Source organism: Asterias amurensis, chromosome 6 (genome assembly GCF_032118995.1).
Source record: "Asterias amurensis chromosome 6, ASM3211899v1".
Lineage (NCBI taxonomy): Eukaryota > Metazoa > Echinodermata > Asteroidea > Forcipulatida > Asteriidae > Asterias > Asterias amurensis.
This window is the reverse complement of record NC_092653.1, coordinates 17,142,119-17,166,596: the sequence shown is the minus strand read 5'-3', so window position 1 is coordinate 17,166,596 and position 24,478 is coordinate 17,142,119. Positions and strand designations below refer to the sequence as shown.

The 24,478-nt window shown below is 40.7% G+C and overlaps 1 protein-coding gene and 1 long non-coding RNA gene across 3 annotated transcripts; one reads left to right on the top strand and one right to left on the bottom strand.

The window, feature by feature from the left end:
• Positions 1-1,916: 1,916 nt before the first annotated feature.
• On the top strand, positions 1,917-4,708 carry LOC139938030 (uncharacterized). The gene is made up of 3 exons (XR_011786111.1): positions 1,917-2,443; positions 3,895-4,008; positions 4,572-4,708. It is a non-coding gene; the product is annotated as an uncharacterized lncRNA (long non-coding RNA).
• Positions 4,563-23,744, bottom strand: LOC139938029 (steroid 17-alpha-hydroxylase/17,20 lyase-like). Of its 2 annotated transcripts, XM_071933385.1 has the most exons (10): positions 23,389-23,744; positions 20,016-20,195; positions 18,165-18,258; positions 17,595-17,753; positions 13,469-13,677; positions 12,692-12,817; positions 11,856-12,095; positions 10,892-10,990; positions 10,409-10,650; positions 4,563-4,680 (listed from the first exon to the last, which is right to left on the bottom strand). In XM_071933385.1, the coding sequence occupies exons 1-10, from the start codon at positions 23,555-23,557 to the stop codon at positions 4,675-4,677; spliced, it is 1,524 nt and encodes a 507-aa protein (XP_071789486.1). In that variant the 5' UTR covers positions 23,558-23,744; the 3' UTR covers positions 4,563-4,674. The 2 variants fall into 2 exon arrangements, with proteins under 2 accessions (XP_071789486.1, XP_071789485.1); XM_071933384.1 differs by lacking the exon at positions 4,563-4,680 and having other exon boundaries at positions 9,220-10,650.
• Positions 23,745-24,478: the final 734 nt, after the last annotated feature.

The following is a 24,478-nucleotide window of genomic DNA, read 5'->3' as shown; positions in this document are numbered from 1 at the left end:
ATTAAATTCAGCTTGGCTTCGACCCCTTGCTGGTAAAGTTCAACTCACTATAGGCCACCTCCCTTGTGGGCCTACGCTCGATTCGTTTCTCGATGGCCGATTTACAGCACTGATGTGGGAAAAACCACATAGGCCTACCACTAATTTTCAAGTTTTTGAGAGCATAAAAAATGGAGCTTTCCCGTATGATATATTGTTGTTGTTTTTTGTTGGTACCAAACCTGTCCTCATCAGCAGGTTACAAGAAGTTCGGCAATGACTCCGGTATCCAAGTTGGTTCTCGTGCCTCAGGGGGCGATGCTGAGTCCTTTTCAGCAATGGTCCCTGCGATCGATCCAGTCACACCCACTGCTCCTCCGATCATTGACTCTCAAAGAGGGTTCTCCAGCGAAGGTTGGTATCTTTGGACGGTAAACTTTGAGTACGTATAGTGTTTTTATTTTTATTTATTTTTTACAAACAGTCATACAACTTAAAAGTGTATGAAATCATCAGCCACATCTTTCATGGCTGCCCTATACTTCAGGCGGCCAAAGTGAGCAGGGCGGGAAACAGAGACCTCGACGAGGATACCATCATTTTGTTTTGGTCCAGAGATTTAACGAAAGTAAAAGAGTGAAGAAAATGATGTCGAACTGTTATAAAAAATACAGGTGTGCGATATCATGGTGCTGATAAAACTATAGCCTGGTAAGGTGCTCCGGTGCAGTATGTCGTCTGGGCTACTAACGGTAACTTGACCCAAGGCCTGAAATCACCGGGAGGCCAAGACCTCTGTTGCAATGTACCAGTTTTATTTACAAGCAGTTACAGCAATCGCACAACATCGGTAAACAGTATTGTCCACAGGCCCACACTTCGTGCATCACAACTTAACATTATTTTATACAAAATAACAAACCTGTGAAAATTTAGGCTCAATCGGTCATCGGATAAAACTAGCGAGAAAACCCACCCTTGTTTCCGCACGTTTCGCCGTGCCATGACATGTGTTTAAACTAAATCCGTTATTCTCGATATCGAGAACTGATAATTGTTTTAATGTTTTCTCAAAAATTAAAGCATTTCATGAAATAATATTTAAAGGGAAGTCTTTCACCATTACCTTCTATAGACCCTGTAAGTTATTTGTAAATCTATGAACTTAAAACTGTTGTTCTGTTCAGAAAGTTTCAAATAGCATTATGAGAAAATACTGATAAGCAAATTTCTTTGCTAAGCAAAATTGTTTGTGCTTAACATATTTTCGGCTGACAGGCTTTATAAAATAATGCCCTGGTCTTGGCCTTGGTGGCGCGCCTAAAGTTACCCATAGACTTTTAGATTTTCCACTGGCAGACCCCTTTCGAGTAAGTAAAAAAGAAAGAAAAAAGAAAAAAAACAAACTTTCCCGCTCATGAGGATAAAAGTCCAGCCGTCGATTTCACAAAGAGTTTGTACTCGTCTTATCTTGAGTTAGGACGAGTAACTCCTGTCCTAGCTTAGGATGAATCTTAAGTTCTGCATGCTACAGTTTTGGGACTCGTCCTAAGTCCTAAGATTAATCCTAAGTTAGAAAGAGTTTTGTGAAATCGACGACAGGCCTGTTATGAAACAATGAGTTATGGGTATGCGTACTTACGGAAGACCAATCAAAACGGTTGAATAGTTTTGCTCAGGCATACAAGTGTCATGACTGGGACTTGAACCCCCACACTGGGACACACTGTGAGCACAATAGACCTTTTCGCAAATACTGGGGCGCGCGCGTAAAGCTTGGAATTAGGTGCATTGTGGTCTAGCTGATTACAAATTTGATTCATATATATCCCACAATACACCTCATTCAACAGTCTGCGCTTGCGCATTGGTATTTGCGATAAGGTCTATTCTATGACACTCTTCGATCACTTACACAGCTAGTGCGCAAACTCGGCACTTGCACATTAGCGTAGACTGGTGATCGTATAGTTAGCGCAGAAAAATGGAACCAGATGCCCGGGATCGGGCGCTCCATTCTCAGCAGGCTTCCCATATTCTTGCGAACAGAACATTATTTCAGAGACTTAAAAAATGACGTTTGTTAAAACACTATTTTTTGGCAGATTATTTTCCGCAGTTTACAAATACGACCAAACCACACGACTATGCCGAATTTGGAGCGCCATTGAGGCACGCACCTACAGGCTGGAATGTAAACCACATAACGCCTAACCTGCTGTGTGAAAGTGAAGCACACCCTCAACACCAGAAAGAAGCCAAGCAACCTGAAATTGCCACAATTTCGAGGCGGAGCAGTCGGGAATATCCACCCGTATGGTGCCCAACTTCACCTTCAAGTTCTGTTCATTTGGCGACACTTCTGAATACCGGGTCCCCGGCCCCAAACCCGCCGTCATATAAGCACACTTCACCAATTAATGCTTGTAGCTGTGTATGCTGTGAGGGCGGACCAAAGCAAGAGGTAAAAGTAATTGACGTGTCTTTACAGGTTTACTGCCTACATTTAAAGTCACTGGACACTATTGGATTGTCAAAGACCAGTTTCCTCACCTGCTAGCTGTATCTCAAAATATTCATAGGATAACAAACCTGTGAAAATTTCAGCTCAATCGGTCATCGAAGTTGCAAGATAATAATGAAAGAAAAACCACCCTTGTCACACGAAGTTGTGTGCTTTCTATGCTTGATTTCGAGACCTCAAGTTCTAAATCTGAGGATTCGAAATAAAACTCGTGGAAAATTACTTCTTTCTCAAAACTACATTACTTCAGAGGGAGCCGTTTCTCGCAATGTTTTATACTGTCAACCTCTCCCCATGACTCGTTACCAAGTAAGTTTTTATGCTAATAAATATTTCCACTGCCTTTTTCATAGTGTCCACTGCCTTTAAAGGCACTGGACACCTTTGGTAATTGTCAAACTTTAGTATTCTCATTTAGTTTATCCTAGCCCACCTTGTTGAGCTGTTAATGGCTCCGCTTTTAACATCGGTCGACAGTGATGAGACCGATGTTAAAAGTGGAGCCATTAACAGCTCAACAAGGTGGGCTAAGCTTATCCCAACATAATACGCATGTGAACATTAATCGAAATTGCCAGAGAATAATGAAAGAAAAAAACACCCTTGCAGCACAATAATTTGTCTGCTTTCATCTGCCTATAAATGAAAGGCTTCAGCTGAAGTCTTATATTCTTTGATTGAGAAATGTTCTCTTTCTAAAAAGAAATACGATACTTCAGAGGGAGCCGTTTCTCCATCAGCAGCTCCCCATATTACTCGTTACCAAAAAAGCTTTTATGCTTTGAGTAATTATACCAATACTGAAGAATTAAAGTATTCCAGATTTGAATGCAGATTTATTGTTTTATTCCATCAAAATCAATGCACATTATTTTAGTCTGATAAAACTTTCAAAGTTTAAGGCTAGTCTGAATGATGTAAACAACATACCAGCTGCTGAGTGAAACCACTGAGCAGTGTATCGACTGAATTTCAGTGAATAAAGATACTGATCAACATAACATCACACATTTAACTAAGTGTAGGGGGCCTACAGAGCTTAATCCTGCAAATTCATCACAGTAAACTTTATGAAAAAGACCAGAATTTATTAACCACTGAGAAGTATTAACTTCTGAGAAGTTTTGTTGCACCATAATGGTTTAATAACGACGAAGGTTTTGGGAAATTGCTTTGTGATTTTTTTTTTCCGGTGGGAAAACGGTTTATTGTCGACATTTCACAATAAAATGCTTACATTAAATCATTTAGAGTGAGAAAGGTGAAAACAAAATCACAAGTACACAACGAATACAAGTTGATAGGCCTACTTTTTGAGCGATAGTCTTGACAATGTACGGAGAAGAAGTCTATGGGGGGTTTTTAGCCAACGTATCGTTTTACTTTTTCAGCAACGCCCTCATCAACGGTTGGACAAATTTAAGTCGGGATGGCGTTCCGTCATCGCTGGAGCAACTGTGCTTTTCTGTCCTGTGATCGCAGTTATCGTCTGGTGCTCTTGTAAGGTATTGTAAGGAAAATTTGGAAACTTGTGTTAAATTTTAAAATGTTAACTATTAAAACGTTCTTAGTCCGAAAATGTGAGCATTACCTAGATCAACATTGAAAGACACACAAGGCCTGAAGGCCACTCAAGGTGTGGGCTACGGGGTTTTTAAGTTCAGCGAGGCCGTTTCCACCTACTTCCTAGGCTGAAACAGGGTTATCCCTTTCACAGTCCATACGAATGTAGGCTTGCCCATCCTCAATTCGAAGTCTGGCCGGTAGAGCAAAAAGCACTACCTCCCCAATTTGATGTAGCAAGTGTCACGACTGGGATCCGAACCCACACCCTGCTGATCAAACACCAGTGCTTGAATCCGGTGCTCTTAACCGCTCGGCCATGACACTGCCAATACTTTCAAAACTTTTAATTATAGGCCTACAGTTTTTAATAACATAACCAGTCACGAATACTCACAAACAAGGTGTTTCGCTCAGTAAAAATTAACTTGATCTTCTGTATTTTCTTGCTGTGGTCGCAGAGAAGCCTGCACTTAGGTTCCCTCATTTCATTTTGTTTTTATAGGGTAAGAAACAGCGCGATGTCATGGACTAAGAAGAGCCTAGGAAGACGCCTCAGAAGGATCTGAGTTACTGTTGCCATATCCTTCGATCCCATTGGCAGAAAGTCACTCCTGCAATAGCAACAGAGGGCGCTTTGTTTACATCACAGTCCCTTGTTGACTCCTGTGTGCTTATTGTTCACTATTAACGGGGCTTTATAGAGGGGGACGTTTGTTAATCACTCTTAAAATTAAGGCCAGTAACAAGTTTTGTCTAGAAGCATACTGCAGCTTTCGATAGTATGAAGCATAAAGAGAAACATTTCGCTAACTAGAAGTAGCCTAGGCCTCCTAATGTGTTTATGTAAGAATTCAGTTTTTATGCCCAATTTAGATAATTAAAGCATTCCTATGACTGAGGGATTAATCTTCCGGTGTCGACTATTTGCTCCACATTTTTGGCGATATATCGCAAAATATTATACCAAAAACGTGACCAACGCGTTATTTAAAAACATCATCACTTTATACATAGGATTAAAGGCAGTGGACACTATATTGGTAATTACTCAAAATAATTACCAGCATAAAACCTCACTTGGTAACGAGTAATGGGGAGAGGTTGGCAGTATAAAACATTGTAAGATTAAACGGCTCCCTCTGAAGTGACGCAGTTTTCAAGAAAGAAATAATTTCCACGAATTTGATTCCAAGACCTCAGATTTAGAATTAATTTGAGGTCTCAAAATTAAGCATCTAAAAGCACACAACTTCGTGTGACAAGGGCGTCTCGCAACTCCGACGACCAATCGAGCTCAAACTTTCACAGGTTGGTTATTTTATGCATAAAATATGTTGAGGTTCATATTTTTGACAATGACCAATAGTGTCCAGTGTCTTTAAAACAACGATTCCAACAGACACAAAGTTTATAAGTTTGGGTACCAGAACAGCAAGAAGGTGAACAGAAAAAGGTACAAATCCTCACCGATTTTAATACAAGACCTGCCCAAAAGTCGGGTCAAAATATCAAATGGGGAATCATTCTCGGCTGAATCGGACAAAATATAAAAGGGTGACCTTCTCTGAAAACATTACTTTTCGGTTTAGGGTTTTGAAACCTTGTTCATTCGATGAGTGATCTTTGATTTATGCTGTGTTATCGTGTCGAATAAAAACAACAAAGTATACTCCAAGCATACATAATATGATGGAAGCCGTTCTGAGCTGATTAGCGAACCATCATCTTTTTAGCAAATTTATCAAAAAATTCCTATTGAGTTGTTCCAAGGATATTGGACGTTTCTGGGTGGTTTGTGAAGATTTAAAAATAAAACATAAAATGGAGCTAGAAATTCGTACAACTGATAAATATTTGTGGCACTATGATGGATGAGTCAATTTTGATCAGGAGTTGGATGTTTGTTGTATTAAGCGAATGCACCAATATTGTCTCTTGTGCATTACACTGCCAGTTAGCCAATTAAGCATTTGCTTCAACTCTGTGTATGAGTTTAGAAGGAAGAAGAAAACAAGTTTTCCCCGACTTCTAAGCAAATACGCTAAGAAACATAATTTAAAGTTTGGGGGGCCAGCGCAAGGTCGCTTACCCGCTGGATTTGTTTACAACATAGACTGGTCCGCTGTCTTTTAACCAGTTGTCAAATAATAGTAGTGTATTATATCGTCCCAAAATGGACTCTTGAAACCACACCTTCATTTTTAGTAGGACGGGAAACAGGGATGTTTGGACAACCTAACCAATTCGTTAAATGGGGACTGTATCGTCCCTTTTGATAAATACACAGTAACATCAGTCATGACAAACCGACAATGGAGGATGTGACACTGGAATGTGAATGAACTTTCTTATTTGGGAGATTGCTTGGAACTTGGTGCCTGAAAATTATCTCGTATGACATGATGGCTCATCTACTCAAAACCAATATTATGATATATTATGTAATAAACTCGAAGTCTTATATAGCGCACGTATCTACCAAACAAGGTACTCAAGGCGCTGAGTATATACAAACTTTCAGAAAGATGGGTAATTGCAGTGATGAATTTTGAGACCTAATTATTTAGCACCTTATAAGGGTTTACAAGGTGCTACGGCGCATACAGCAGCCACAGCCAGGAACACCGGGCGAACCCCTTCTCTTTTCGAAAAGTGCACTGGGTTCTTTTACATGCGTTACACAACACATGGGACCAATGGCTTTACGTCCCATTCGAAGGACGAAGCAATGGTTGAGTGTCTTGCTTAAAGACACAAGTGTCACAGCTGGGGATTCGAACCCACACTCTGCTGATCAGAAACACCAGAGTTTGAATTCAGTGCTCTAAACCGCTCGGCCACGACACTTCCATAAAGGAGGCTGGAAGGGCCGGATAGTCTGGCCCTTTCAAGGATAATGGGTACTAGTGTACGTTTCTGATGTTGCACACAGTGTGCCAGATGGTATGGTTTTCTGATAAAAATACAAACAATGAAAAAATTCAAGCAGTTCATGGTTTTTGTTTTTAAATTTTCAAGAATTTTTTTTATTTTTACTAACTACAATTCCTTTAATATAAAAATGTTCCATAATGAAGAACAAAATACATTATTTTTTTTTTTTTGGTGAAAAAATAAATTTAGAACACTTTTGATCAGTTTATATTATATTCTCAGTACTATTAATTGATTGGTTACATTGCAATTATATACCCTGTAACTGAATATCGGTTATAAAGTAAATCTAAAGAAAGATGTATAATTCTTTATAATATGATATGACATCAATTTTAAAAGGTCACACAATCATAAAAGTCATTTTAAAAAATGATTTAAAATTGTTTGATTTGAATTAATGCAAATTTCTACATACCACATCAAACATACATATAAAATTATCCCATAGTGAGGAATAAAAAAACGTTTGTAAAACAAAACAAAAATTTGATTTATTTTGACATTACATTATATTTTCAGTAGTACTAATTGATTTGTTATAATGTTGCATTCATAAAAACCTCAGACAGTTTCGCCGTTCCTATTGGTGGAGAGCGCGTCACGCGTGTGTGTAGAAACCTTTGTTTATGACCAGTAAAAAGTGTTAATTCATGGGCGTGACACGCGACCTTGCGCCTGTTCTTATAAGACAGTTTCTTCATTCCTATTGGTCGAGAGCAACGGCTGAGACAGTTGTGCCACATCACGCGCGACGCGCACAGCATTCCCTTATAAGGAGTTGTTTACCCGAGGACGTCAGAGGGCTTTACCATTTCATAGCTGGAGGGGTGTTGTGTTGAAAGAAATCAGTTAACAGTTATAATTTTTGCATTTATTTTACTTTTTGACCAAAAAGTGATGATGTTTTTGACCGAAGAGGTATTTATGAATGGGAATCAAAGTGTGTTGAATCAGTTTTCAACTAGTGGTTTAAACCCGCCGAGGCCTGGTTCTTTATAATTTACCTCGACTTTGTCTTGGTAAAATTATCAAGAACCAGGCCTCTTCACCACACATTGATTCCCTTATTAATAAACCCTGTGTCAACACTTATAGTTGCTAAATATTAGTCATGATTGTCAATCTTAAAGGTGATGTATAATACTTACAAAAGAACATCGATTTTTACAAGCCACACAACCATAAATGTCAATCTAAAGTTTGATAAAAAAAAATTAATTTATGCCAATTTGCTACAGGCCACACCAAACTGTACTTAAGTATGCAAGAAATTATTATGTTCTATTATAATAAGCTAAATTTGAACTTAACAGCAATGTTGTTACTTTTATCTCAAATTCGTTCATAGCACTCCTTTATGGCTATCACTGGTTTTGCCAAGTCTGTATCATCGTTGAGGCTGTGAAAAACCACAAAGGTCAAAGCCGAAATCCGCACAACCTACTATGCTGTAAACCCTTCTCTAGAAACCTGTCTAACCAATGGATCGCAAGACTTTGCAGGCTTTCATATACTAAGTCAATCTACCATTCTATAGTGAAGGACGCTGATGAATGGGCAGACAGTACAAGGGTTAACTGTGTTTTGCTCCCCACACCTGGAATGCACTCACCATCTCAATCAGGGAATCTGACTCTCTACGCACATTTAAGAAGTATATCAAACATTATTTATACCCAACCTAATGCGCTGCGTTCTTGACGTAGTGGCACTTTACAAATGCCTCATATGTATGTATGTAATGTACATTGTATGTACTGTGTAGATGCAATCACAACATTATATCAAATTGCAAGCTTGCTTGGTTCAAACCACAGTGAATGATATTGACTGTTTGTTTAGTTTAAAGATGCTATGTCAGATTTTTGGCCCCAAACATTAAAAAATATATTTGTTTGAGTGAATGGTATTTCAAAGAGTATCACCCGCTCTAAGAAAAAAGTTTAACTTTTACTTTTAATGGTCAGGAACCATGACAAAAATTTAAAACGTCTCTTATAAAACACATAAGAATGATCACTTGATATATAGTCGGGATCCCTAATTTTGAGCACTTTATTTCACTGCTACTTATAGCTGCATAAAAAAGTTAATGGCCTGACGTTTCGACCCCAGCAGAGTCTTTCTCGAAGGCTAAATGACAACACAACAAACATGAACAGGTAACTAATTAGTGAATTAGTTACCTGTTCATGTTTGTTGTGTTGTCATTTAGCCTTCGAGAAAGACTCTGCTAGGGTCGAAACGTCAGGCCATTAACTTTTTTATGCATTTGTACTCTCGGTCCATTTGGTTGGTAACTTGTTTGCAACAGCTAATTCTATTTTCTCTGCTACTAATAATTGGCGGACTTTTTCGAGCAATGGCTCAAATGAAAGCTTGTAACTTTCTCGACCCCCATCAAAATACCTATTAAATTTTATTTGGGTCAAATCGGCAAAAAATCTGACATAGCATCTTTAAATGATGATAAAAAAAAACAATTGAACTTTGTATGTGGGTAAAAGGTATTATAAGCAGGTAGGGAGTGTCTACAAATCAAACTATAGAGAACTATGAGAAAAACAATTGTATATAATGTGCATGAAAGATAATCTGTTAATCAAACTTCATAATCATAATCTTGGTTCCAAAACAACATTCAAATCTAACATGTAAGTGGCTTATTACCAGTTGTTACAGTGCTGGGCACTATTGGTAATTACTCAAAGTAATTGTTAGCATTAAAACTTACTTGGTAACGAGCAAAAGAGAGAGCTGTTGATAGTATAAAACATTATGAGCCTGGAAGTAACGTAGTTTTTGAGAAAGAAGTAATTTCTCACTAAAATATTTGAATTGAATGAGAGACCTCAGCTAAGGTCTCAAATTCAAGGCACCTGAAAGACCACAACTTGTGTGACAAAGGTGTTTTTTCTTTTATTATTCTCTTCCAACTTTGACTACCAAATTGAGTAAAATTTTTACTAGCTAGTTTTACGGGCTAGTTTTACTTTCAGCCGTCTAAAAGTAACTTACTAAACCAAATTTTTTTTTTTTTACAAAATTATTTACGAATAATTGACGAAAAAGATCATGTATTCAAATTATCGCTACAAAATGTAAATAATGGTGAAAAATCTAACGTAAGATTCACATTCAAAGAGTCCGTGTAACGGAAGCTTGCTATATGGCCGCTTTTTTTTTAATAATCATTTTTCGCTAAATACGTGACATTTTGATGATTTTTTTTACAGCAACCATCTATAAAAACATTATTTATGATTCTACACCCCTAAATTGCGTAAACGGTGAGCCGGTGTGTCCCTTTAAGCTCTTGGAAAGTCACACCGAACAAAAAAAAAAACAGGTCAAATTTCCATAACACTATATTTCAGTCTCGAAGCGCTTCTTAACACACACCTCAATCTCATCAAAAGGTTGGTGGACAAAGCCTGAGACGCCTGTGGGCTTCATCAATGACTCTGCAGCCTCCTTCCCAGGTACTTTGTAGAAGGTGTACCGGCTAAACAGCCAGGTGAAGATAAGGAAGATCTCCTTTTTGGCGAAGTCTTCGCCGAGGCAAACACGACGGCCGCAGCTGAACGGGAGGAAACTCTCAGGCAGTTTACCCAGAAGTTGCCCGTTTTCATTCAAAAATCGCTCTGTTGTAAAAACAAGAAAATAGAATTAGGGTTTGTTATCATTAGCTTGCTGCTCTGCCAGGCAGGCTTCTGATGGATGATACCCAAGCTTATACTATGAACTGTAAAAGGGGTAACCCTGTTTCAGCCCCATGAGTAGGTACTAACGGCCCCTAGAAAAATAGTTGATTTGTAGCCCACACCTTGAAGTGGCCTTCAGGCCTTGTGTGTCTGGCTTCTTGCAAAAAACAATCTCACTGACCTGGTTTAAACTGCTCAGGCTGGTCCCATGCCTCCGGGTCAAAGTGAAGACCTCTGTGGTTGATCATCACTGTCGTTCCTTTCTTAATATTGTAACCATCTAATACAGATAAAGACAGAGTATACAGTGCTAACACACATTATTGGTGTATGGGTAAAATACGATTTACACATGATTCTACCACAAAACTCACCTACTTTGCCAGGGGAGGGGGTAATTAGGGAGAGAGGGGAGGGGGTTTAAACCAATTTCTTCATCCCTGGATTTTGCCAATGGAGAAAAAAAAGGCCTTTTCACACTATAACAAATCTCTTGGACAAGGATACTATCCGTGTAATGTAACCCTTTCACACTACAACTTTTCAACATGTCGATCTGGATAGAGTGCTGAAACACACCCTGCTCAGGAGGTGTGTGGAGATATCTTGATCCGTGTCAAAAACTCAAAACTTGTATCAAACCCGTAGTGAGAACCAACTGCTCAGAACCAGCAGGTTTTGTCCACCACTCTGAGCAAAATACACTGTGCTGCCCAGCACAGATTTCCACTAGATTGCACTACAGCAATGATTGGCCCAATATCTAAAGATGAACAATTTGTTGAACCATCTGCCCTTGGTGGACTAAATAGGATTTAGAGCCCACCACTCAAATTGGTCTAGGATAAGTTTTCACACGGATCGAATATTGATAGTCTAAAATGGGTGTGTTCGATTAGCTTCCCCGAGTCAACCCTGGTACGCTCTAATAGCTTTGACGTCATTCCAGGGACTGCCCCGGGTCAACCCCAAGTACCCTGCTTGTGGAACGGTCACTTAGGGCTAGCCCTAGGTGCATGACGTCACCACGAGAGGGGTGGGTGATTGTTCAATAAGCTCTTGTCAGGGGCTCACCCGAATGAGCACCGAGGGTCGGCACAGGGAAGCTAATCGAACGCACCCATTGAGGTAAATTGGATACTCACTCAGGGAGGTATCAGTCAGCACAGCATGTGGAACACCCAGTGGTACTACAGAACCATAGCGCAAAAGCTCCAGTAAGGTAGCCTCAGTGTACGGCAAGTTGCCTTTATCGTCAAGAGAGGGCAGTCTATCGCGACCTATGACATCATCAATCTCCTGGGCAATCCGCTCCTGGATTTCGGGGTGCTCTACGAGTGCAGCGACTGCCCAGTGAAGAGTTAAGGTGGTTGTCTCTGTTCCGGCTGTTTTGAAACAAAATAATAATAATGATAATAACAAAAATAACAGTGGCTATTTATAAAGAACGCATATCCATCACCCAGTGAGGCTCCTGGCACTGTAACACAGTACTTCCTGCGAGGTATGAGGGTCTACGTTCTCCTCCTCACCCCCCCCCCCCCAAGGGAGAGCAGGGTTTTTACACCGACAGGACTACCCTGTATAAATAATACTTAATAATAATAATAATAATAATTATGAGCCCTATCCACAGCACCGTGTAATGGTTAACAAGGTGCTGTGGCGCAATATGCTGCCGGCCGATCAGACCAGGAACACCAGGGGCGAACCCCTTCTCTTTTCGATAAATGCACATGGTTTTGTTACATGCTTTACACAACACACGGGACCAGCGGCTTTCATCCCATCCGAAGGACAAAGCAATGGTTAAGTGTCATGCTTAAGGACACAAGTGTCACTACTTGGGACTCAAAGCCACACTCTGCTGATCAGAAACACCAGAGTTTGAATTCAGTGCTCTTAACCACTCCGCATTGACACTTCTACAAATTATTATTATTATAATAGGTTGTTCTGCTTCTGTTCGGGTTTTTTTTACCTGCAAACAAATCAATGACAGTCTGAACGAGGTGGGTGTCTGTCATCAGCTTGGCCTCTTCCTCCCCCGCTGCTATGGCCTCCTTCTGGGTCAAGATCAGGGTGTCAAAGAAGTCCTTCACATTCTCTGAACATTGAAGAGCATAAACAATTTTACAAATTATTTTATATAAAAATATAAATAAAAACAAATAAATAAAAAAACACGCTACTCAAAGGCACTGTACACTATTGGTAATTGCTCAAAACAGTTCTAGCATAAAACTTACTTGGTAACAAGCAATGGAGAGGTTGATAGTATAAAACATTGTGAGAAACGGTACCCTCTGAAATAACATAGTTTTTGAGAAAGAGGTACTTCTTCACATAAATATTTGAAATTCAGAAAGACTTCAGGCCTGAAGCCCAATCCTCATCAGGCATCTGAAAGCACACAAATTTGTGCAATAATTGTGTCTTTCTTTCTCTTTCAATCTTTCAACTTCAATCGAGTCAAAATCTCCACAGATATTTTTTTATGCATATTATGTTGGGATACACAAAGTGAGAATTCCGGTCTTTGACAATTACAAAAGGTGTCCAATGCCTGTAACGAGGGAGACCCACCCAGGGGCAATATAGTAAAAAAAGGCTTACTAATGGTCATTGCTTTCATTCCCACAAACTACATTACATTTAAGAAGATACTCTTTTGTTCCCTCGGATACACTATGTTCCCTTTAAGATACACTTTCAACTCCATCAAGGCTTAACACACTTCCTCTCAGCATCCCTTTACCTGGGTCAAATTTTTCACGGTGACTTTCAAACTCCATGTAAAACAGCTTGAAAAGTGTTTCGAGCATCCCTTCAAACTTTTTGTCATACGGCAATTTGATGTACTCGAAAATCGGAAAGAAATCCGACAGAAGACCGTTTCCAAAAGCTGCGGTAACTTCATTGTTAGTGTTGATGAATTCCATCAGATCCGGATCATTAGTTTCATATCTGTAGGAAAATAACGCAAAATGTTTTTTCGATTGATTATTGTTTAATAGATTTGCATGGGGAGAATGAAAATAAATTTTAGTTTTTACCCTGTTTACAGTACACAGTACTTTCCCAAGCTTTGTGAAAATAATCACAGGCATATTACTCAGGCGGAATCCGAGAACCCATGACCTTGTAATGCTAAAGAAGTGTCTTACCAACTAGACCACCAAGATTGCTTGGTAGCTAGAGGCAGTTCAAATTTTAACAGCGGGTACCACAACGGTTCAATTTCGGTGGTCTAGTTGGGAAGACAGTTGTTGGCAGACGTCTGTCGTGGACATGTCAAGTTTAGATGCATCCATCAATGACATCTTCCTCTCCTCATCTTGTTGTCAGTTTGTTTGTGATCATGTCTCATCCCATCATACAGCATAGACCTCCAGCTGGAGCAGTGGCTAGCCAACTGAGGCTATGACCTGGTGGAGATGTTGAAGTCTACCAAATCTCTCTTCACGACATCTTTGAAGCGTATAGTTTGGGACGTCCGACTGGTCGGTCTCCATTTTCGAGGACTCCATAAAGTGTGGAGCGGGGGTCTCGATGAGGTTCCATACGGATCACATGACCAGCCCAGCGGAGACAAATGAACTTGAGCCTTGATGACAATGGCTGAGACTTGGTAATCCTGAACAGTTCCTCATTTGGTAGTTTGTCCTTCCAGATGACTCCCAGAATGGAACGGAGACATCTTGTGTGGAATGCACTTAGTCTGCTTTCTTGTCTTCTTTATGTCGGCCAGGTTTCAGCACCGTAAAGCAGTACACTAAGCACACAGGCATCATAGATGCGGACTTTGGTGCAGATGGAAAGTTGTGGGTTATTCCATACACGCTTAGAAAGGCGCCCAAATGTAGAAGCAGCCTTTCCAAGCCGAACAGAGATTTCCATGTCAAGAGTAGAGTTGGAGGTAATTGCAGAGCCGAGGTATGCGAACCTGTTAACTCGGTCCAGTGTAGTGTCATTGACGGTGAACCGGTGGTTGTCAAGTAGCTCAGAGGACAGGGTCACAGTCTTCTTCAGGCTAATGATTAATCCAAAGTCTGCACAGGACCTTGAGAACCCATCAAGCAGCTCCTGAAGTTGTCTGGTACTGTTTGCACATACTGCTGCATCATCAGCATAAAGTAGTTCTCTTGTGACGAAATGTTGCACTCTGGTTTTTGCTTTGAAGCGAGATACACTGAAGAAAATACTGTCATCCCTTGTAAGAAGTGATACTCCAGTAGAGGCAGGTTGAAGGCCCTCTGAAACATGAAGGAGAAGTATACACCAAACAGCGTCAGAGCCAATACGCACCACTGCTTGACTCCTCTGTTGATCGGAAATGTGTCAGATAGGTCGCCATCCTACTGGACACAACCCTGCATCCCCTCATAAAAAGATCTTATCAAAGATAGAAGAGTTGGTGGGCAACCTTCCCTCTGAAGGACAACAAATAGAGATTGGCGATCGACAAGATCAAATGCCTTTGTTAGATCCACAAAAGCTAAGTGCAGTGGCTGTTGCTGTTCACGAGCTTTTTCCTGCACTTGCCTCAGAGAGAATGTCATGTCTGTTGTTGATCGACCTGCTCTGAAGCCACATTGAGCTTCTGGGTAGATCTCCTCTGCAAGAACTTGTAAACGGGCAAGAATCAGCCGAGCTAGCAGTTTCCCAGGGACACTCAGGAGAGATACCTCTGTAATTATTACAGTCTCCTCGATCTCCTTTTCGCTTGTACAATGTTGTTTTTTTGTATTCTTGAACTCTTGAGGTACCCTTTTAGCAGACCAACAAAGGGAAGACACTGCCCTAGAATTAAAAAGGTTGTAGTTCAAATCCCACCAGAGTGATATACCTAAGATTTTTTTCACAGAGCTTGGGAAAGTACTGAGCATACAGTGCTAACGAACATGGGTGTATATGGGTAAAACCAAACACAATATTCTTTATTCCTGATGCAAATTTTTGATTCTGGTTAATACGAACTTGGAAGATTCCCGACCCCTGTTTACACAAATGTCTTCCATTGACTTTAAGATTTTCCAGTGGAAGTGACCTTTGCAAACTGAAAAAGGCCTTGCCCTTTCAAAGATGACATTCCAGGCCTGGAATACAATAAAAATGAGCTGAAAGGTCTTTGTAACAAAATGTGAAATGTGGCACAATCAAATGATTTGGGTTTTTGAAATAAAATTGCACTTTTTAAAGACATTTATTTCACTGTCAGGTTCGAGACTTGTAATTCTTCCCCCTTAATATGCCTGTGATTTTTTCACAGAACTCGGGAAAAGTACTGAGTACATCTATACTATAATGACGCTTAAATCGCATGGGCGCCGCCATTGTTTTCACGTCAAGTGGTGCCCGCACCTTGCTAAATTGATGCGTCCCGGGGTCAATTTCGGGGTACCCGTGGATTGGGGGTTTGTGTTGTTTGTGACATCACAATCAAAGCGCAAGCGTGTAGTTACTTTGGGGTTGGGGGCTACCCTTGGGTTGTCAGCCAGGGGTCTGCGTTGTTTCATATACCCTGCAGGCGCTCTTTGTGATGTCACAGTCATAGCGCAAGCGTCCATGTAACTTCGCGCGTACAGTGGAAGCAATGAACAATGCACGGGATCACAACGGGATCACTACGGAGGCACGACGGAGGTGTGGGTTTTTAGAGCACAGGGACAGGGAAAGGGTAGGGCCACACAGTGGTACGTCTTTGGAACAGGGGACGGGGAACGGCAAACAAAGTGACGGATAAAATGAACTGGGCTGGGCAGGGAAATGAACAAGTGGAAAGGGACTATGAAGATATGGGATATGGGAAAGGATAATATTAAACCGAACTGGGGAAAATCGAACCGTAAGAACCGGGATAGCTAGAGCCACTATATATAAGCGCAAAAACTGGAAAACATTAGAACGGAGTATAAACGAGACTAGGAAAGAACCACTACGGGACACGCGCGAAACTGGAAAACATGAGTTATGGGCAACCCGAGGCAAAAAGCAACGAACAATGCCAACGCACGGGATAGCAGGGCCGGGAGGCAAGGAGGCCCGGGATTATTGGACTGGAAGCGAAGAGCGAAGGGGCACACGGTGGGACAGGGAGTGGAGGAAAGTCAAAATAAATTGACAGGAACAAAATAAGCAAAACGGGTATAACGGGACTGGGAAGAACCACTTGCGGGACCCGCTTGAAACTAGAAAACATACTAGATGGGACCGACAAGTAAAAAGAAACAAGAAAAAAGACGGGCAAGTGTACGGTTTATAATTATGCACTAAAACTAAAAGGTTCGTCGTGACTCAGGGTGTCCCTCCACTTTACCCCTCCCCCCTCCCCCCTTTCACCACGCTACTTGCAGAATTATATACGCAATGATTTCTAGCAGCCGCCACAAGTGGGGTTTAACGGGACTGGGAAAGAACCACTAGCGGGACCCGCGCGAAAATGGAACACATGGGCATAAAGTGGCAAGCAAAGAACAGTTACAATGCAGGGGATCGCGGGGACGAAGGCTCACAAACAGAGGCTTGGTTATGGGACGGGAGAGGGAAGGGGCTCAAGGTGGGACAGGGGACTGGGGAATGTATACAATGCTAACACACATCGGTGTATATGGGTAAAACCAAAATGAATATTCTTCCCCATTATTTATAAGCATGGTTCTGGTTCTGGTTCTGGTGAATTACTGCACAATCTCCACATATCGGGATGTATACGTGCAGGTGACTGAGCAGCAATGATTTACATGTGGGCCCCCCTGATGATGTTACCCATATCCATAGGTTTACTCTTAAAAATACTAATAGTTGGTGCGCCGCGATTATGTATTGTACCCAACAAGGAATCTGTCTTTTTTGTAAATACCATGAAATTTCCTTGGCCTTACTGTTTTCCGAAGCACATTGTAGCAAGGATATTGTAAACTGCTTGCCCAATGGTATACTTTGGTGCAAAAGGCTTGTCTCCTTGTTCGTCCAGAATTTTACCCACTTTTGGAGTCACTGCAAACACCAGCTTTTCCAAATCTTCCTTGCGGGTGAAACGTCTGGAAGAAAAGAGAAATAAAAAATAGACTGATAATTTTATGTTTTTAATTTTTATTTATGCAATTCGCCTGACACACACAAGGCTTCAAGGCCACTTCAAGGTGTGGGCTACTATCAATTTTTTGTTCCAGGGGCCGTTGCCACCTATTCCTGGAGCTGAAACAGAAGCCTGCCTGGAAGAGCAGAAAGCACTACCTCCCCAAATTTAGGAAGCAATCATGGTTAAGTGTATTACTTAAGGACACAAGTGTCCTGACTGGGAGTCAAACCCACACTCTGCTGATCAAGCACCAGAGCTTGAATCACATGGTCTTAACTGCTAGGCCATGACACGCCACATGCCATTGATAGTTTCTTTCATATGTTTGCACCCAAAAGATGTTTGAAAGAGACCAGGGAGAATGGCTTACCGGACTGCAGAGTGAGCTATCTTTCGTTGGAACTTCCACTGTGGACCATAATCACCTAAAACAATATCCTTGTACCCCTGTGAGAACAATTTAACTATATAAAAAAAAGGGAAAGAAGTTGATTACATTTTAGTTCATTTTCTTCCTTTGGTTTGTCTCTTTAAGTTTGTTCAAGTCTTTTGAGTAAAGTCTCCAGTGCTTCAAGTCTTTAAAGACACTGGACACTATGGGTAATTGTCAAAGACCAGTCTTCTCACTTGGTGATCTCAACATATGCATAAAATAACAAACCTGTGAAAATTTGAGCTCAATTGGTCAGCAAGGTTTGGAGATAATAATGAAAGAAAAAAGACCCTTGTCACACAAAGCTGTGTGCTTTCAGATGCCTGATTTCGAGACCTCAAAATTTAATTCTAAGGTCTCTTAATCGATTCCTGGAAAATTACTTCTTTCTCGTAAACCACGTTACTTCAGAGGGAGCTGTTTTTCACAATGTTTTATACTATCAACAGCTCCCCATTACTTGTTACAAAGTAAGGATTTATGCTAATAAGGGAATCAATGTGTGGTGAAGAGGTTTTCAACTTGTGGTTTAATCCCAATGAGGCCTGGTTCTTGATAATTTTACCGAGACGAAGTCGAGGTAAATTATCAAGAATCAGGCCTCGGCGGGTTTAAACCACTAGTTGAAAACCGATTCAACACACTTTGATTCCCATTCATAAATACCTTTTCGGTCAAAAAACATCAACACTTATGGTCAAAAAGTAAAATAAATGCAAAAATTACAATTTTTCAATGATTTCTTTCATTACAACACCCCTCCAGCTATGAAGAGGCCCAGTCAAGGCCCTCGGGTAAACAACTCCTTATAAGGGAATGCTGTGCGCGTCACCCGTATCACGTGATGTGGCACAACTGTCTCGGCCGTTGCTCTCGACCAATAGGAATGAAGGAATAGCGAAATTGTCTGAGGTATTTTGAATAATTATTTAAAGTAATACCAATAGTGTCCACTGCCTTTAAGGTCAAGTCTCAAGTCTTTTGGTTCAAGTGCCAAGACTTCCAAGTCTGAACATTAGTCTCAAACCAGTCTTTCAGGTTAAAGGGTATGTATTACGTTTGGTAATGACTCTGAAAAATACAAACTTTTGTGGTAAGAAGTAGCCCTACAGCAGCTTTGGATAGTATGCATTTTGAGAAACATTTTGGGGAAAATATCACTTTGTATTCCCAAAAAATGAATAAAAGGTGTTTTTATGTGTATTTCTACAGGATTATTCTTCCTGCGTGGACATATTTGCTCTGGAGTTGCAGCGATATCTAAAAAACGTGATAACCTTTTGGTATGAAATTCTCACACGTTAACTTTTGTTGTATACAACTACATACTATAGGACTAAAATAATGGAACATTTCCAAAAACTAAAGGTATGCATTGACTTTAAGTCTCATGTGCATGTATTGTCAAGCAGTCTCGTCTCAATTGTTAGTAATAATATTCATTAACTTAAAAATAAAGACATTACATTGTAAACGCAAAAGCCTCTCTATATCAGGTCAAGTCTCAAAGATTTTTATGTCAAGTCTTAAGTCTTTAGGGCAGAAAGTCCAACCCCAAAACAATACAACTAAAGTGAGGCCAAAGTACGACTTTGAGTCCCAGGGCCTTGTCACATGAGGCAATTTTTGTAGGCAACCTGGAGCAACCAACTGTAATCGGTTTTTCACTATTTTCTCGTGATCCAGGTGGCCGATTCATCTCAAAGTTCTACAGGTTTTGTCAGTTTATGTATTTTAACAAAAACCAATTCTGTAATGTTCCTTTTTTTTTTTTATAGAGAGACTTACCAGAATTTGACTTGGGTCTTCCTGCAAACTCCACAGCCTGTTTGACCATTGCTTCTTTGACAACATCAATGGTGTTCAATATCACGACATTCTGTGAGGCAAACTTGAGGGAAAAAACGGTGCCATATTTCTTTCTCAGATCGATGAAGACGTCATGAAGAGTCTTTTTGCTCATGAAGGCTGTACAAAGGAAAGATAGAGTGTTCATTAGATTTCCATTTGAACATCAAAAGGAAATTTTCTGGTAGTTTTTACAAATTGTTTGGTCAAAGATCATCTATTGACCCCTTGCACGCACGTCACATTTGATTCTAACAATGCATAACATAACACAGGCATTAACACATCACTTTCACAGTAGGCTACTGGCATGGGGAGAAAAGAATCCCCAAACAAGTAGCAATTTTTGAGTAAAAGAAGACACGAGAAAATCTGGGTTACCAAACTCACAGTGCCATATTGTACTGTTGGATAAGCCTGGCGACAGTACCCAGTACTATCTGACTATAAGACTGTAGTGAATAACCCCCTTTTTTGCTATGAAAGTCGCCATCTTGTAGGGCAAACCAAATGCGTGTCCAAACGCGTACATGTACAACAATGAACCACGCAGATGCAACATTTCCGGTTTGATTTCTAGGGCACATGCATGCACACATCCACGCACACATACGCCATGTTGTAGGGCAGATATTTGAACGGTGATGTCTTATTCAAAACAGTCCATTGACCCCTTGAACGTGCCTCACACGCGGCGACTGATGCCACACTCACCATGTTGGTGGGCAGTTAGGTTTACGTGTATTAACGCCACGTCGCCTAAAATGCACACTTCACTGCATAATGCACAGTATAGAGTTATTTATAAAAACGCACAGTGAAATTGCCCACCAGTATGGTGCATTCCAGATATTTCTGATGATGACTTCAGGTGAAATGAGTCAATAACAGAAATTTAGGGAAACACAGCACTGGGCTGTTGTGTGCATTGTCTGCACACCAGCACACTGTGCAAATGACCTTGGTAGAACTCCTGCATAAATTGGGCATTGTTATACTGGCTAGAAAAGTAAACATCCTTAAAGCTTTTTTTGTAGGTGTATGGGAATTTTTGGCTGCTGTCTCAATAGATTTTTTAGTCTGCTCTGTAAGCCTGGGCAACTACCAACTAGTGTGACTTGAGTCTAAAGGTGATCCCTTTGCAGCATAAAATTTGATTAAACTGGGATGGTGCAGTGTGGCATCACAGCCGTAAGGGGACAACGTGGGGGACAAAAAGCACAAGAACAAATCACAAATCCAACATAACTAGGGTGCAGGTTAAAAAGCTAGTGTTGAAGTAGCGTCTATTCTTGAAGTCATGACTACCGTTTTTCAACTACTCTGAATCGTTCCACCACAATTACTACAAAAATAATTGCGACTTCCTGCTTGGTGAACCAATTGTTTTGGCGGCAGCTCTTTAGAAATTTTCCCGGATATCCTCCCTCACTTTTACCCTAAAAAAAGGAATGAAAAAGTGTCTGTATCCTGCAACCTTTTTTTTCACTTAAATGTTATAAAATAACTTAGTAGGATAGGCTGGTATCAAAATTCCTTTTGGTAAAAATGGATAAAAAAGTGGCTGATTGCCATTAAATATAATAGTTACAACTAAAAGATTTCAGTTTTGTCAAGGAGTCGTGGCCGAGCGGATAAGAGCATCAGACTCAAGTTCTGGTGTATTATCTAGATGTGGGTTCGATCCTGGTCGCGAGCAAGACACTTAACCATTGCTTCTCTCCACCCAGGGTTAAAATGGGTACATGTGAGGGCAGAGATTGTTTATATGAGAATGATTAGCTTGGAGCGCAGTAACTCGCAGCACAAACTGTACTCCCAGGGAGTTGAGATGGTTTAAAGGCACTGGACACTATTGGTAATACTCAAAATAATTGTTAGCTTAAAAACTTACTTGGTAAAACAAGCAATGGAGAGCTTATGACAGTATAAAACATTGTGAGAAACGGCTCACTCCATGAAGTACATGTAACAGAGTTTTTGAGAAAGAAGTAATTTTCCACTAAAATATTTGAATTAGATTTTGAGACCTCAGAATTATCCCAAGAGGTCCCAAAATCAACCATCTGAAAAAAGCACACAACTTAGGTGATAAGGATGTTTTTCTGCCATTATTATCTCGCAACTTCAACGACCAATCGAGTTCAAATTTTCACAGGATTGTTATTTAGTGCATTATATGTTAAGATACACCAAGTGAGAAGACAGATACTGGCTGTTGGGAGCACTTTGAGATGCGCTGCGGTCTGTGATAAAGCGTTATTATAAAAATTTAATACAAACTTATTATATTATTTTCCATTTTATTTACAGTTGAGTTAAAGTTCATTGTGGGCCCTTGAAATGTTTAGTCTCATCTTGGATATATTTGATTTGATTTGATTTTATTTTATTTTATTGAACATCCAACGGCAACAGCGCAAGCACCAATTACAGGAGGGATACAAAAAATTATATTCAAACACATTAAAAACAGTAAAGTGTAACAATAAATTACGGAAGATAAACAAAACATAAAAATACACTTGGCAAGAGGGGAAGACCCCATAAAAAGAACAGACAGAAAACATGAAAGACCCAAAATGGACAATTATTGGACTAAACACTAGCTAGGGTGGCGAGATGAGTGAGGGGAGGGCTGGAGCACTTGCTTGACTTAGACTTTGAAGGCAGAGATGGACTGGTGAAAATGTCCATGGAAGGGTTGTTTTGGTTTGGGTGATTGAATTAATTAACAGGAAGGTGAGACGGTGTATGAAGCCCTTTGTAGTGACATTGACCCTGTTTTTAGGGACAATGAACGGACCAGGGTAATGAAGGTTAAGACTGGACTGGGGACTTAAACTTAGGGGGAAAAGTAGCCCCACTTGTGTGGCCAAAGCTAAAGGATTCAGCTAGCCTTGTCCACACAAGTGTGGCTAGGGGAAAAGAGAAGTAAGATACAGTTAAAATTAGAATTGACACATTTACAAAGGAAAGTTATCGTTTTAGCACTTGCACCCCTCCAATGCATCACTGACTGACATCCTACCAGGGGTGATCATTAGCCCAGGTTGGACTCCTCCATTGCATGCAACAGTGCAGTGGCACTGACTGACGTCCTACCAGGGCTAGGGTAATCATCATTGATTTGAGTCCTTGCTCTGCTGCTGGTCTCAATGAACTATGATAATGATAGCCCTAATTGCGAACTCCTTTCGTTTGTACACTATATATACAAACGAAGAGGTCCGTATTCTCTCTATGATCTTTGGTATTGCCTAACTACACTACCTAGACGTACTACTACTACTACTAGTACTACTTAGCTTACTGGTAACATTTCCAAGGATTGGCATTGGGGTCGGGCCAGGCGGTGCACCGGCGGGCCTCCGAGTGCTCCTGTACAGAGCAATGGCAACCAGGGTAGTCAACCCAACCAAAACGGTGGTGATGTTCAAGAAGTTCGTGTCGGTACTAAGCTCCTCATCAGTAGAGGCCATCTTCAGTCAGTAGTGTTAAGTGTTGCGCTTCAAACTTCGCGAATGACTCGCTCGGACGACATTTGCTGTTGCCTGCTCGGTCCTACTACTTGCCGACTTCCTGTCAACTCGCCGTCAACTCATTAAATTCACATCAATCAATTGAGTTAGCTGTTGAGTAGAACCCGCTCAGTCTGCTCTGCACGTACACTCCTGTGACCAGTGTGTGTGGTGGTTGTGGGGGGGGGGGGGTGTATAGATAGAGCTGAGAATCTTTTGTTATGTGGTGAAAACCCAGTCACGGGATTGCACATCCAGCCAGCAGTCGTGTGTACACGTTATAATTTATCTCTAAATTAAAATAGAGATGATTTCACCACACCAGTAATGGTGCACCGGGGGGGGGGGGGGGGAGATTGCCGTTATGCAATAACAACAGTCCTGGGTAGACTGGCCGCTGGGTGGGGCCGAGCGAATAACAACACATTGTTGTTGTACTTGACTGTGTTAGTGTTACTGTTATTTTTTCCCAACCGCCCGCCAGTGTTTTTGTTCTGCACTGCGACAGTCGTGCTTTTCAATGGAGATTTTGTCTTCTTCTTCTTCTAAATTGATTAAAAAAGGGAATCCTTTAAAAAATAGGCTTTTTTTTAAGAAGTCTAAACAGCAGAAGAATGTTTTTCCCCAACGGCCAGAATGCATGCATTTGGCTGAACCCTCTGCTGGCTGAACTGATTACTGATTTTCTTATTGGGAGATTGCTTGGAACTTGGTGCCTGAAAATTACCTCGTATGACATGGCTCATCTACTTAAATCAATTTAATCCAAAAGGATCGAGGCTTGAAGGGCCGGATAGTCTGGCTCTTTCAAGGATAATGGGTAACAGTGTCCATTTCTGATGTTGCACACAGTGTGCCAGATTTTCTGAGAAAAATACAAAC

Coding starts and splice junctions, on each gene's coding strand:
- LOC139938029 (XM_071933384.1), bottom strand. CDS start 23,557: ATGGCCTCTACTGATGAGGAGCTTAGTACCGACACGAACTTCTTGAAC. Junction 12,096..12,691: donor TGTCATTGATTTGTTTGCAG/GTAAAAAAAACC, acceptor GTTTCAAAACAG/CCGGAACAGAGACAACCACC. Junction 10,651..10,891: donor GCCTGAGCAGTTTAAACCAG/GTCAGTGAGATT, acceptor TTTTTACAACAG/AGCGATTTTTGAATGAAAAC.